General features: G+C 41.6%; 1 protein-coding gene across 1 annotated transcript; it reads right to left on the bottom strand.

The window, feature by feature from the left end:
• Positions 1-3,596: 3,596 nt before the first annotated feature.
• On the bottom strand, positions 3,597-14,642 carry fads6 (fatty acid desaturase 6). The gene is made up of 6 exons (XM_079492156.1): positions 13,988-14,642; positions 9,375-9,541; positions 7,716-7,896; positions 6,862-7,049; positions 4,833-5,012; positions 3,597-4,345 (listed from the first exon to the last, which is right to left on the bottom strand). The coding sequence occupies exons 1-6, from the start codon at positions 14,268-14,270 to the stop codon at positions 4,196-4,198; spliced, it is 1,149 nt and encodes a 382-aa protein (XP_079348282.1). The 5' UTR covers positions 14,271-14,642; the 3' UTR covers positions 3,597-4,195.
• Positions 14,643-15,128: the final 486 nt, after the last annotated feature.

Raw genomic sequence — 15,128 nt, 5'->3', positions numbered from 1 at the left:
CTCAGCAAGGCAAATGGCTTCTTGGTTAGAGTGGGTGACAATGTTATCACACGTAAAGATGAAATTACCTACCTAGGTTCCATCCTGGAGGCTAATCTTTCCGGTGATAAAATGGCCACCAACGTAATCAAAAAAGTCAACCAAAGAACAAGATTCCTTTACAGGATCTCCTCACTGGTCGACAAAAACACCTTGAAGACCTTAACAGGAGCCATTGTACAAGGCTTCTTTGACTATGCATGCACCTCCTGGTACCACAGCACCTCAAAGGCCCTTAAAACTAGGCTCCAGACCTCCCAAAACAAACTGGTCAGGCTCCTACTTGGCCTCACCCCCCGAACCCACCTCACCCCTGCCCACTTTGACAGACTGGCATGGCTTAGGGTCGGCGACAGAGTACAGCATCTTGCAATGGGTCTGGTCCACAAGATTCGATACTCCACCAAGATACCCATGTACCTGTGTAGATACTTCCTTAATGTTAATGAAGTCCACACCCACAACACCAGAGGGAGTGCAACGAATCATGTTCAACCCAGATTCAGCACAAACAAGGGACTAAATTCTTTTCGCTCCTATGCCACCAAAATGTGGAACGCCCTACCAACAGTCATTAAGACATGCGAATCCCTTGACTCCTTCAAAACCGCTCTCAAAGGGCACCTACGGATGGCTGCAATTCGAAACTGGCCCCCGTAAAATCTGAACCCCCCCCCCCCCACCGCCCTCCCCCTTTTTCCCCTCACTGTATATGTTTCTTTTCCCTTTTTACCTCCATTATGATGAATTCCTGTACTGTTCTTTGTCTATATAGAAGTGTCTATTTGTACGTCTCTAAATGTTTTGATGATTTGAACATGGTGGACCCTGTTGTAAACAAGTGTAATGCTTAATTTGGTCGTCCACTCACAGTTAACAGCCTTTGTATTGAGTTTGTGCTTGAAATGTACTGTAATTCTGCAAACTGTTAATAAAATTTTCAATCAATCAATCAAACTTGTAACTGCTATGTAATAGCATGTTCTAACCACTGGGTGGTGATAGTACTCTGTGTGTAGTAACAATTATCTTCCAGTGATCACTGAGAATGCATTCTGTGTGGTGGTCGGTATCCACAACAGAACAGTATGATGGCCATAAATGTCTTGGAGTGATAGCCAGCTCATCAAGAGTTAAAACAACACACTCCCTTTCCAGCTAGGTCAAACCACCTGCCTTAACTTTAAGAAAATAAAACCTATCCTCCAAGAACCCTGTCTCAAATTCTTTGCAAGTAAGTAAAGGTTCATATTCCTGGGAGAGGAATGTGCAAATCTGGAAGCATCTTGGATCCTGTTGGGCCTGCGCAGTAAACTAGATTTGTAATGCCTTCTTAATGGTGTCATTGCTCCATCACATTACCAAGGACCATTGTACTATAACATATCGCAGTGGTTTTCAACCAGTGTGGTCCCAGGTGGTCCCCAGCTAAATGATCGAGAGTTGGTAACCAAATGGACCCTAGATCTTTAACTCTTGAGAGTGTAAAATTAAACCAAATGGACCCGTGTGTCCATTTGGTTTCATGTTACGCTTTGAAGAGTTGCATTATTGTTAAACATCTGCATTACTTAATTTACAAGAAGTCTACACAATTCGAGAATGTAGAATAATTGTTATTTTGACAATATAGTTATTTATTTTTGGGGTCTTTTTTATGCCTTTATTGATAGGTAGACGGTAGAGATGGGGGTAACATGCAGGAACGGACTCAAATGCACGACACGCTGTCAGGCTGGATTACCAGTCTAGGTGCCCAGACTGCTAGTCCAGCCCATGCCACCCTATCGCAACTACCAGCCACCACTTTGCCACCCACTGTAAAGCTTGCTAGAACCTCCACCGACCCCCAGAGAATAAACATTATACTTTTAATGGAGCACGTATACGTACAGTATACAATATTGACCATAAGGTAAAAGAAAAATGTGCCATGCATGGTATATCTTAGATCACGAAAGTGAATATTGACAGTGTGTGTGTGTGTGTGTGTGTGTGTGTGTGTGTGTGTGTGTGTGTGTGTGTGTGTGTGTGTGTGTGTGTGTGTGTGTGTGTGTGTGTGTGTGTGTGTGTGTGTGTGTGTGTGTGTGTGTGTGTGTGTGTGCGCGCGCGCGTGCGTGCGTTTGTCCAAAACAATTTAAACCACAGCCTCTTGTGGTTTTATTCTAATGTAGGATCAAGTGTTTCACTTCAAAAGTGCTAGTTTATTGCCTGGTACCTGTGAGCACTGAGTCTTGCTGTCCTGTCAGTATAAGTATATGATGTGATGTGGAAGGAAGGAATTAAATTAGATATGATGGGGAACATTGGGGATTAGTAGGAGCCTGCCTGAATGGCTTTTCATTGGATTAAATACTTAAATTGGGTTAAAGGCCTTTTTGGTAGAACAATCCAAGTTAGAATATAGAAGGATCAGATATGTCCAGTGTGTTCAGACCTTTATTGTTCTCCATAATGGGAAATTATAATTTTTCTAGAGTGAAGATGGGTGTGAGTAATTCTTCTTTGCAGAAGATGAGGCTATGTGGAGGAAATGAAATGGCATACTTAATTGCACACAATGATCTCATTAGAGAGGTATTGAAGTGGGAAAGTGAGGGCATTTCAGGTTCAGTGTGAAAAACCAATGATGAAATAGATTGATACTACTGTGAATTTGAGGATGTTAATAGAGTACGGTAATATGATGAAGAGTATATCAAATAAAATAGAGAAATGCAAAATAAAGTAATAATGTCACCAGATACCATGAAATATGGATGTTGTATTATAAAAAGCGGTACGCTCAACTCTTATGCCTACTTTATAGACTACTCCTTCGTACAACAAAGTATAATTTAGCTAGGCTTCATTTGGTGGTGGCCAGATGACATAAACACTAGAGCTTATGCCTATGGGCTTGCAGCTCATACCCAGTTGAAAACAGTGGGATGTGGTTCACAGGCAAGCTCTTGGGTTGTGTTGTAGGGCTGTTGAATCGGCTCCAATTGTAGCAGTTCAGGAGGCGGTGGGAGAGGTGCCATTGGAAATCAGAAGAACACAGCTGGCAGCTATTCTAGGTACATCTTCAAGGCCTACTAAAGCGGCGCTTCAGCCTCATTGGGATTTGGGACCATGTAATATCTCAAAGATCAAGTTGCAAAAAGGTCCCACAACAATCTTTTGCCATGGAACCCTGCAGGAATTGTGTAGGTGTGACAAATAATCCTACATTTGATAGGTGGGTATATGAGAGAGTGCGTGGATGCCAATGATATCATTGGTGTATCATATTTTTATCTTGCATATTTGCAGTTTACTTGTTGTTTACGCCTTCTATATTTGTGATACATTGACATTAATTGAACTCAATGAAATATAACATTGCTACAGTATGTTAGAGCAACCCTAAGCATTAATCATAATCAGATATTGCTTTATCAGTGCATGATTGGTTAAAAAAATCACAATGTATTGCTTGCTGTAGGTCAGGGCTATTCAACTGGCGGCCCTTGGAATAATTTTCAAAAAAACCAAAAACATTTTCTTTTTTTTAATTGAGAAAGTTACAGGTATGATGTGTTCGATATATAAAGTGCTAGATTATCATAATGACAGTAATCCTAAATTATATTCTATCATATTCAAGGTATTTTGAAGAGAAATTAGACAGACTCCTGCAGAGTGCGTGTGTGTGTGTTAGTGTGTGTGTGTGTGTTAGTGTGTGTGTGTTAGTACTTTCAGCTAGTGCTCGTTGACGCTCGTTCTGTCAAATCGGTCTATTCTAAGGTATAGCATATACTTGTGCTCATACTGTGCACAAATGTATTAGCCTACATAAATCTTTGTGTTTGAACACAAAATGCATTTGTAGAATCCAAAAAAGGTCACGCTTCGCGCGCACGCTGTGCGGCCCTCCACACACAATCATTCTACAGTTGACCTAATCTAGTTGAATACCCCTGCTGTAGGTTGTCCAAATATGGAGTGTCCATTTTGCAACATTGAAGTATACTGTACAGTACAGCTTGTGCTCTTAAGCAAATTGTCCCAGTAGACAGAGTATAAAAGATCTAGGCAGCAGTGTTAAAGTAAATAGCAGCAACAGTTAAGAATAGTTCTTTTGTCATACTAATCTCCAGTTTCTCCACTAATGCTTTCCATCGCTTTCCCTCCGTCATTGCACTCCCACCAGCTCTGTAATGGATGGCGCGTACACCATCAGTTCCTGGTATTTGTGGAAGAAGAGGCGCAGGCGGGAGAGGTAGCCGTCTTCCTGGTACGGAAGCTCTTTTTCCTTCAGATACTTGGACACAATAGGTTTCACCTGGTGAGAAGGAAAGGGTCAACAGAACGGTAAACAAACATAGGTGTGGTTTCTCGGTCATTGCCAAGACAAATGCACAATGTCAAACAGTCTTCCACAACAAGCATCTCTGTTTTACAGCCAGTACGTACTGTATTTAGCGCCAATTTTCTTATCAGCAATATTTATCTCTTAAGTTCTGGTGTGATTAGCACTGAACAAGAACTAACCATGGCTAATGTTATGTAACCAAAGCTGTACCAACCAAGGATAGACTTATATGAGAGATTATTTTACGATTGGCTATAGTTTGTTGTCAATGCTGTAGTCTGTAGGCGACGTTTAGGGCTGGCTCGCAGGTCCAGCCAAAAAAATCTTTATCCATGCTCGACAGTAATGTCAGTAAACACTGGTCTAAAGTAAACATATGCCCAGACCAACGAGGTATGGTACCTTAAGGACACATTTTAGTAACATATTTACAATTTAAAAAAACAAAAATAACAACCTTTAAACACATGTTGTCAGACAAGAAGGGGAAGAGGTGGTGCTCAACGTGACAGCTGATGAGAGAATGTCCGAATGTCCAGTCCAGGAGGGGATTGCGCGGCAGGTTAAGGACCCCGTGGGTCATCTGGTAAATCCTCTTGGGACGGCTGGTGGGGGAGAACATGGACAGGCCAATGTGCTGTGGAACAGAGATCGTTTCATCAGTCAAAACAGTGTGATGAGAGCTCATAATGACACTAAAGGTATTGTCAATGTTAGATATTGATTCATGGGACGTACAACAGGAGTATATTGTTAGCAAGGGAGATATTGACAATATAGCTTGTACTGTACAGCTTTGACAATATATACTGGACTAGCTGTTTGTTTGCTATGATATGTTTACAGTTTTGATTGATTGATTGATTGAAAAATGTATTAACAGTTTGCAGAATTACAGTACATTTCAAGCACAAACTCAATACAAAGGCTGTTAACTGTGAGTGGACGACCCAATTAAGCATTACACTTGTTTCCAATAGGGTCCACAATGTTCAATTCATCAAAGTGGGACAGACTGGACTGGATCCGTATAGTCCGGATCTGTATATTCTTACTAATTAAAATGTGTGAGTCTATAATGTATTACAATCATACTTTATAATACTTACTTTATAATGTGCATTATTATAATCAGTTTATAACACTTAATAACTATAGCTAAATGAACTCATAAATGCTCATTGTGCTTTATAACAATATTTATTATAACACATTATAAAGCATTTTATACTGGCTTATGATGCCAAGTATTATAATAATAAATGGTAAATGGTAAATGGTGCATTTATATAGTGCCTTTATCCAAGGCGCTTTACATAGATTGTGCATTACATTCACCCATTCACACAGTCATTCATACACCGATTGCGGCGGAAGCCATGCAAGGTACCAACCAGCACATCGGGAGCAATTTGGGGTTCAGTGTCTTGCCCAAGGACACTTCGACATGTAGACAGGAGGAGCCGGGATTCGAACCGCCGACCCATGGATCATTGGACGACCTGCTCTACCTCCTGAGCCACAGTCGCCCCATAATAATAGCTGGACACGATTGATTGATTGATTGATTGATTGATTGATTGATTGAATACTTTTATTAGCAAGTTTGGGAAACAGTAGGCTACGTTGGTACAGTTATGCCAATTATAATGCATTATATGTTTGTAAAGTATTATAGACATGGGCTTCGTAGTAAGTGATACTAACGTATACTACTAATGTAACTAACCTCTAACCAAAGTGTAATTGTGCTTTAACCACATGAACCCTATAGGGTTATTATTATTATTATTATGACATGCCTGGAAAAAGGGCACTATAGTGCTATAGTATAATAATAGGTGTACAGGCAAAAATAAGTGAACAGTTGGTGAAAATAGCAGATCTAAGCTTGTACAGCTTTGGTGTAGAGGGAAAAAAGGAGGGGACCAACTATATACCCATTGGAGACCCCGTTAAAGTATATCTAGACTTGGACTAATGTAATGTACAGTGATACTGAATGTTCCTCCCTAAGCCCCTACAAGCCCCATCCAAGAGTTCATATTTATTGACTAATCCATGATCAAACAGTTAGACCAGAACAATACACAATGAACTCTACAGGCTACAAGGCTCCGTCTGGGAAAATCATGCATGGATTGTTCCTTTTGCTGCCCCTTTGTTCCAGTCCCCTGGAATTCCTTGGTGAGGTCACGGCACCACACTGAAAGGGGTGGTGCTCTCAGAAGAAGTGCACTCATAATTTATCCCACATATTCTGACTCCATTCTGAATTGGCTCCAGACTAGTCCCATATGAGATGTGATTTGATCCTCCTTATGTGTGGATGCCTGTACAGTGTACACTTTGAACACTGTACTGTCACCATGGAAGCCAAACTATATACACTAACAGTATATACACTTTGAAACATGAATCATGAATATCTCTGTATGCTGTTCGGAAGATTGACATTTCTCTTTATCTCGTGTCTGGAAGCTTACCTGAAATATGTTGACATGGATGTAGGGCAGACCGGACATTGCCCTACACACGAGCATGCAGAGTAAGGCACTATAAGCTGACTGGAACCCAGAGACGTGTATCAGCAGCCAGTACTGGGAGTAAAATCCCAGTATTATCAGCAGTACGGTCCTTAGGACCTGGGCCAGTGAATAACCCGTCAACTGACCTGCAAAAAAACAAAGGGGCATCATAACAGTGAGAACAACTACTTCAACAATACTTACTGTAGATAGACACACTGAATAACTGTATGCCGACTCGAGGGTAAATTTAAGAGTAATTATTTTTTACACTTTCAGAGTGTAAAATTGTGTAGATCAAAAATTGTGTAGATCAAAAGTTACACATTCAATACAGGTGGGGTGTCTTTCGGCTATAGTACTAAGAATGTAATCTTCAGCTTTAAAAGTACTTTTTCTTTATCCTCTTAGTAACAAGTAAGAAAGCAATCACACACCCTGGTACCAACAGGACCCACCAACCAAGACAATTGGATGGACATTACTGGGGAAATATAGGTCGTGGACAAATTAACATTCATACTCAGACTACAAGAGAGGATAAGTTTCACAAAAAGTGGGAAAAGTGGGATCTTTTCCAGTCTAGCCCATGGTCAATGTATGAGGAATTCAAATATGAATCTGTAATATCTGAAAAATGCAGCCTTCTTTTTTAATTTCTTGTAATCTCTTTAGTTTTTGGTTTTTCTGTGTGTTTTGTACCCTTTTTCTTTCTATCTTTTTTTCCATCCTTGAAGTCCCTAATTTCAATAAAAAAAACAAAGAAACAACAAAGAAAAAAAGTACATTTTATTTTTTGCTTTATTTCTCACCTAGTGCAACAAGAGGCGTAATGATGGGCACCGCCAGGGGGGCTATGAACAGGTAAACGTTGCGTGTCAGCATGGGGGCCTTCCATGTGCTGGAGTCACCAAGTCCGATGATGTTAGTATGGGCATGGTGCATCTTAATGTGGGCTTGCACTCCTGCCCTAGCCGTGAATGAGCCACATATCTGGATGGAGGCACAGACAGACAGACAGACAGACAGACAGACAGACAGACAGACAGACAGACAGACAGACAGACAGACAGACAGACAGACAGACAGACAGACAGACAGACAGACAGACAGACAGACAGACAGACAGACAGACAGACAGACAGACAGACAGACAGACAGACAGACAGACAGACAGACAGACAGACAGACAGACAGACAGACAAGAGTAAGTGCATACAGTAAGTGTACATAAACACATATAGCTCTGAATAGCTAAGGACCAATTCCATTACTGATTAACTAGACACACAAAAATGGAGAGAAGGTGATAAGCGAGCATTCACCCTTCACCCAGTCCAACGGTGAAGAGGAGCAGCAAACCTTACTCAGCAGACCGAAGTCATGGGGACGGCGAAGTCAGAGAGAGTATGTTTTGCACTCCGTCCGTGTGTGTGAGTCCGCCAGATGTATCACAGCTTGTGATTATCAACATATAGATTATAGAGGGTACGCCTACTGAGTGCCAAAAAACTACTTTCTGGCCTTGACAGCCCATACATCCAAACAGAAAAGTCCAATATGATTGCATTAAATGACGTTAAACTACCAGATTCTGTCCAAAAATCCAGCAAATCGCTACACACTATCTCTATAGTCATGTGTTCAAGACGGATCTGTCCGATATTTCATATTCCATCTTAATTGGCTAACATTGGCTTTCAAAGTTTGCAGGATTGGCCCATTTTGAACATAAAGCCACAAATCATGAACGCAGCATACAATTTACGTGAAACCTTTTTCACATTGGCCTGTTATAGCACCACCAACAGGTGGACTTTTGCAAAACACATTTTTGGAACAAAATGCCTCAAATCATCCAATTGACATCCAAGGCATAAGAAGAAATGGCACCCTTTTCACATTGGCCTATTATAGCGCCACCAGGAGGCTACAACCTGACCTGGTCTGGTGGAGACCTGTGCCCCGAGTGGCACTTTATCTAGTTGCTCTTTTTTCGGCTCTTCCCCATGGACCTACCTGTGGATTACAGTCTACCAGTATCATGTGGAGTTTGCGGTCGATGCACTGACTTTTCATTTCGATGACTTTACTTTTTTGTGTTTTCTCGCACCTTAACTAATGTCCATAGTATCACATACAGTATACATCGGTTGCTATGCTCACACACCTTTACAGGTATATCTTACCTCGGTCACTATATTTTCTTTGATCTCTCTTCCCCCTACCTCTCTCTTCCCTTTCTTTCTTTCTATGGAAATAACCCACGAATGCACACAAACGTATTTCACCCACTTTTTGTACTTTGTACTTGTTGTACTGATTCTACATGCAAGTTTTGTTTTGCACTGAATGAGCCAGACTCAATAAACATGCGGTGAATTGATTAACTGATTATTTTTTAGGACAGGAAATAATCAATCAACAGATGGCCATGTGATAGACTCACACAGAACCTGAACTTCTCTCACCTCTATGAAGAAGACAGCCCAGAACTCCCCCCAGGCTTGGGACTCGTTCAGGGAACCGTGGCTGGCCGTGTGTGCCCCCTTGATGGTGATGATGGCATGAGCCAACCCCATGAGCAGCAGTCCTGCTGCGAACCAGGGCAACTGGGAGGAACCCAGTAGCAGGAAGGCTGGAGGAACCACAAAAGAGGGATTGCAGAGAGATGGAGAGAACAGAGGGACAAGTGAACGATAGTAGGCACCCAACAAAACGTTTCCTTTTGGCCTTTGGATATAAACACACATAATAGACACACTCTGTGAAACTAGAAGATAGACTAAATTATATAATATTGATAGTCAGCAGTGAGAAATAGATCATAGGAACCAGTAAAGAGAGTAGGGGAATGACACATGCAGCAAATGATGTACCCTGCCGGCAGGAATCAAACCAGGGACTCTCCCGTCAGGCGTTACTAGAGCTTGTAGTACACATCCTAACCATTCGGCCATTGGTTCACCCCTATTATCATTATAAAATGAATGGTATTATTTGTAGTAGTAGAATTAGCTGTAGTGGTATATTTCTGTTCAGTGTTCATGCTGCTATTTAAAACACACATGCATTGCAGAACATTCTCATCCCACTCCCAGCATAACGTGGGATTTCCCAGTGTGAGCGTACTGTATGTGTGAGTGGAAGAAAGAGGTCAATACCATTCAGCACTTGTTTCCCAGCGGTCAGTGACCCGTTTCTTTTTCATTGTATGAAGCCTGAATTACACATTTGTGCCGGGTGTAGCGCACACCAAATATAGCAGATCTACAAGCTCACAGCCACTCTCGCTGTGATGCAATGTGAGCTTGTAGATCAGCTATATTTAGTGCGCAATGCCACATGATGCAACTAAGTATAAGCCTAAAGAATGTACACAAGTATTAGCCAGACATCTCGTTTGGTGTCTGAGCACCCAGCCAGCTACCCCCATGCAGCGATGGTGTGGGTTTCTGTTTGTGTTGAGATCGGGTGGAGGGAGGGAAACTCTATCCTCATTAGAGGATCCCTGCACCTTTCATCACACACGGTATGATCCTACGACTATGACTACTTGAAATTATACAAAAATGAACCCATTATATGCCATTATAAATAACCCCCCTATATTTTGTGTTATCCATTCTTGGATTCTGTTAACATTGTCTTTATATACTGTAGATACCGTAGTCTACATAATGATATGCAGCCAAATCTTTCATATCAGTAATATAATTTGATTAGTTCAATGCTGAGAAATTTGAATTTCACTTGTATTTATTTTTCAGGCTTAGCTGCCACACCAAGTGTCATGTTTCGCTCAGTTTGAGAGGTCACCAGGCTGATTCAATAAACCCATCGAGTGCTGAGTTGACTGGCTCTGCAGGTGGCGAAGAACTTTTAGCTGTGATGTCCAATGCTGCTGGCTGTGTCATTACAGTGTTTGCACCTGATTGTTATGTCCCTGTCACTCACTCAGCACAGAGCGTGCCAGTCCCTAACATGGCAAACCGCATTCACCGCATTCACTAGTATAACCTGATTGTTACTGTATGTCCCTAATGGCAAACTGCATTCAAAAACACAACCTCATATTTCAAAGCAGCTCATGTAAGCCAAAAGGCCAGTGATGCATATTAAATTAGGGCACAAATGAATACTAAATATAAATGTATGGTAACTTGGAATAAAACAATCTCTCCACAATTTGAATGCTAGGTTATCACGAGCACACAAATATACTGTTTATAAACTCACATACTTTCATTTTTTTTATTTAGTCGACTTTAAAACTGCACCTATAAAGCAAGGTTTAAGGATAGGGATTGTAGGTATGAGCTGAGAGGTGAACTTAACTTCAAACAACCAAGGGTCGGCACTACTTTGAAGAGCATGTGTATTTCTGTTCGTGGGGTGAAGCTGTGGAATAGCTTGTCCGAGAATATAAAACGTGTAAATCTAATTAAATTTAAAAAAAGGCTTAAACAGGCGATATTGGATAAATACCATACGGTACGCTGAATAATTAAATAAAATGCTAATGTGAAAATGTATAAGTCACCGATTAGGGATCCAACTTTATGCTTTTGTCTGTGCTTTGTTTTTGTTTTTTTCTGTTTGTCTGTTTGTTTTGTTGTTGTGGAGTTCATTCATACCATTCATACCATTTCTAGCTAGCCTGAAAACCGACACCCTGAGCAGGTCCGCCTCTTAGGGTTATATGGCAGGAAAAAGCTATTTTCTGTCTCTTTTCTGTAAACACCAACGGAGGCAGAAGTCTCAGTTAACTGACCAAGGCTTAGGCCTTTGCAACCACAAGATTTGAGCCGTGTAAAACACACGATCTAACTTCTAAATGGACTAACGGTATGTCATTCTATTTCTGTATTAACATTGTTAATGTTGTATATTAGTACAATACCAGTTAAATAGCTGTAAACATAATGTGCTATTTGCTCTGTTTCTTTGTCATCCTTACAGGTTTTAATTACCTAACTCTAACTAACTGTTTAGACCACAGTCTAACTAACTAGACCACAGTCTAACTACCAACTATTACTGTCTTGTTTTAGTTCTTGCTATTCTCATAAACTAGAGTTTAGGCCAACAGGCAAACTGAATCCATCCATTTGTAATCCTACCAACGTGTGCTTTAATTATACGTGTAATGAAATGACCAATAAATAATGTAAAAGACACTGGTTTGGATTATTTAAACACTGGAGTAACAGTTTCAAGCTTTAGCATTAAACAGTATATGTCTGAGTAATTCGCTTAGTAGTAACTATTTAGTTGTTATAGAGTATGCGCATGCTTAAAGTGAATGGCACATCGAGTGGCAAAGCAACAGGCAAAGTGAGTTTAACATTGTTTAATGTTGTTTAATGCAATCAGATACGACTTTTCTGTGTGGATGTTTGGGCTGTCAAGGCCAAAAAGTAGGTTTTTGCCAATCAGTAGGCGTTCCTGCATAACTTCCTGCTTTGATGATGATGTCACGCGCATACCCTCTATAGGCCTTCCCAGGGGCCTTAGGTCTGATATAAATACCTCAATTGTGCACGATTGAACAAATCAATTAATTAAGCAGCAATAAAGGTGAAAATATTAGAATCCGGGACAGTTGTTTTGTTTGTTCTTTTTTCTTGTGGTTGTTATTCTTTGTTTTTTATGTTTCGTCCAAATGTTGATTGTTTTGTAGACCCAGTACATGTTCTACGTTCTTATGTAAGGAGGACAGGCATACATAAGCTTTAAGCTTCTGCCTATTCCTTTTCGATCGTGTTTAAACAAATGAAAAAAATGTTTTGTAATTGTCTAAACTGAATAGATATACTATACTGCATATCCTCCACTACACTTCTACGAGTCTAGATTTTTTTTTCTTTATAATTTTTATCCCATGATTTTGTAACCCATTTTTCACCCCTGTGTCAATTATCTAATGTGATCCTGGGCTCTACACACCCTCCGCCAACATGGGGAGAGCAACGGACTTGAACTCATGCTTCCTTCATGCATGAGTGTCCAAGTTGCTCCTTTACACCTGACAGGGGGGAGTTTCCCTGGTTGGACGTAGCGTGTGGAAGGAACACGTTATTCCAACCAGTTCCATTCTACGAGTCTAGATTACATGTTACTATGGTGTCCAGGATCCATAAAGCCAAAGGTCCTTTGCTCAAATGACACCAACTGACCTTTATTGAGGTCAGTATAGTTGACCGCCTGTGACCCCAGTACTGGACACATGCTTGTGTGATCCAGAAATGACAGCCGTATTAGATTATCGATCAGATTAACTTGGGCAGTATTAGATTCATTTGGTCAGCAGAATAAATTGTTAAATTTGTGTGTTAAATGTATGCTTTTGTATAGTTGCCAGGCAGGCCATGCAAAATTCACAACGGAAAATATAATTCAGTGCAGGCTTTGTTTTATCTTATCTGTCTGTTCTCTCTGTACTCAGCTGTAGTCATAAAATAATGTTATCGTTCTGAAGTGGAAGGAGGTAGGGCCCGCACACCATTCTTTTGGTAAAGAATGACTTTATTGAATAAAGTGGACCATAAAGACTGAAGTGATCTGTCGGACCAAAGAAACCCTCTCAGAATGAAAGAACAGATAGTTAGCTATATGCCAATGGTGTAGAATAGCCTTGACAAATATTTGTTTCAATTTCTATTTCAGATTCGTTACGCTTATTTACATATATGTCAATGTCATCAGAAGATTTAGATTTATTTGTTTTGTGTTCTTGTTAGCCAGGCGTTTGAATTTCTGTATCTGTAACCAATTAACCAATTAATGCGTCGAGTAACAACAGCCGTTATTATAAAAAGCAGCTTTGGAAACCGGCCATCATCATTATCAACACTACCATCATCATCACAAGCCTTTCATATTTACGATATCAGTACTTTCAGTGAGGTATAAATTATTAAAGCATAAAGCCTGATTATACTTCATCATATGATGCTTCAGCTTCGCTTGCCTAAAATAGCATACTACAACACGTTGTGTGGGCTTGTAGATCAGCTCCTATCTTTGGGCGAGCAACACCGTCGTATTACAGAGTATGATTGGAAGCACATAAGTTACCTACCCGGTGGCAGACAGAGGAATGCTCCAGCCAGGATGCTGCAGTCGATGCCTCTCCTCTCCCACCAACTGCTATCGCTCACCACCTTCTGGACCAGCCGCGTCAGCTCCATCATCGGCGACTCTTTGCCCTCTGCCTTCATCTCTCCGTTGCCCCTCTCTTTCGGGTCCCCTTTTGAATCTGTGGAGTGTGCCGGTTTCCTCTCAAACAAGGCCTCCCATTCCCCGGATTTGACATCCCTTTGCTCACTCTGTCCTTCCCTCCACTCGGCTGATACATTCTGCATGACAGCCCTACGCAACAGTCAGTGCCTGACGACTAGAAACTCGCCTCAACCAAGGCTCAAGGCTTCAGGGTCACAGTGCGGCGGTGTCCCACGGTTGCCAGCACTTCAGCCAGAGTACAGACAGAGTCCACAGGTCAACGTTAACATAGCAGCAGAGGAACCCTGAGAGAAGTCCAGCCCCCTTTTTGCTTCTTCAAGTTGACTAGTGCGTCCTCTTCTCTCTTCTCATAGTGACAGAGAACCCCAGCAGGTTTTTCTGAATAGTCGAACACGGGTGCGGCACAGGACTGCAGCTGCTCAGCTGCAGGAGCTACTATACGTCTCTCTCACTCCCCGAAATGTCTTCTTCCCCTGCCGTCCTGCATAGCTGTTCATGCATACTGCATGTCCCCACCCTCCTGGCTTTGTCTACGGCTCTACGCAACCCAACCTCTCCTCTCCTCCCCCCTCCTCTCCCTGTTACCTTGGCACCCGTCCCAGGAAAGGGGAGGGAAGAGAAGAGAGGCTCCGAAGATGGGATGGAAGAGAATTAGCAATAGCTGCTCAGTAGTCAGTTGTGTGTTAGCTACTAGGTCAAAGTGTAGAGGGGCCGTGGGGGGGGATAGGAAACTTGTCAAGTGTACAAGAATGTGTTGATGTACTGTGTTTTGTGTGTGTGTGTGAGTTTAAGTGCTTTTATTGGGAGATAGGCCAGTGTTCTGGGCTTGATGCCATGCTTACTGCAGTTTGCTCTTTAACTGAGGCTCTGGGAGTCCATGTTTGAGGCCAAAGGAGGCAAGAAACTTGTCAGAAGCAGAACAGAGAGGACTCAGGAGTTTGAGCGCCAGGCTGTCTGTACCCATCCCCCCCCCCCCACAC

Source organism: Electrona antarctica (assembly GCF_951216825.1).
Source record: "Electrona antarctica genome assembly, chromosome: 22".
NCBI lineage: Eukaryota > Metazoa > Chordata > Actinopteri > Myctophiformes > Myctophidae > Electrona > Electrona antarctica.
This window is presented reverse-complemented; position numbering and strand designations above follow the sequence as displayed.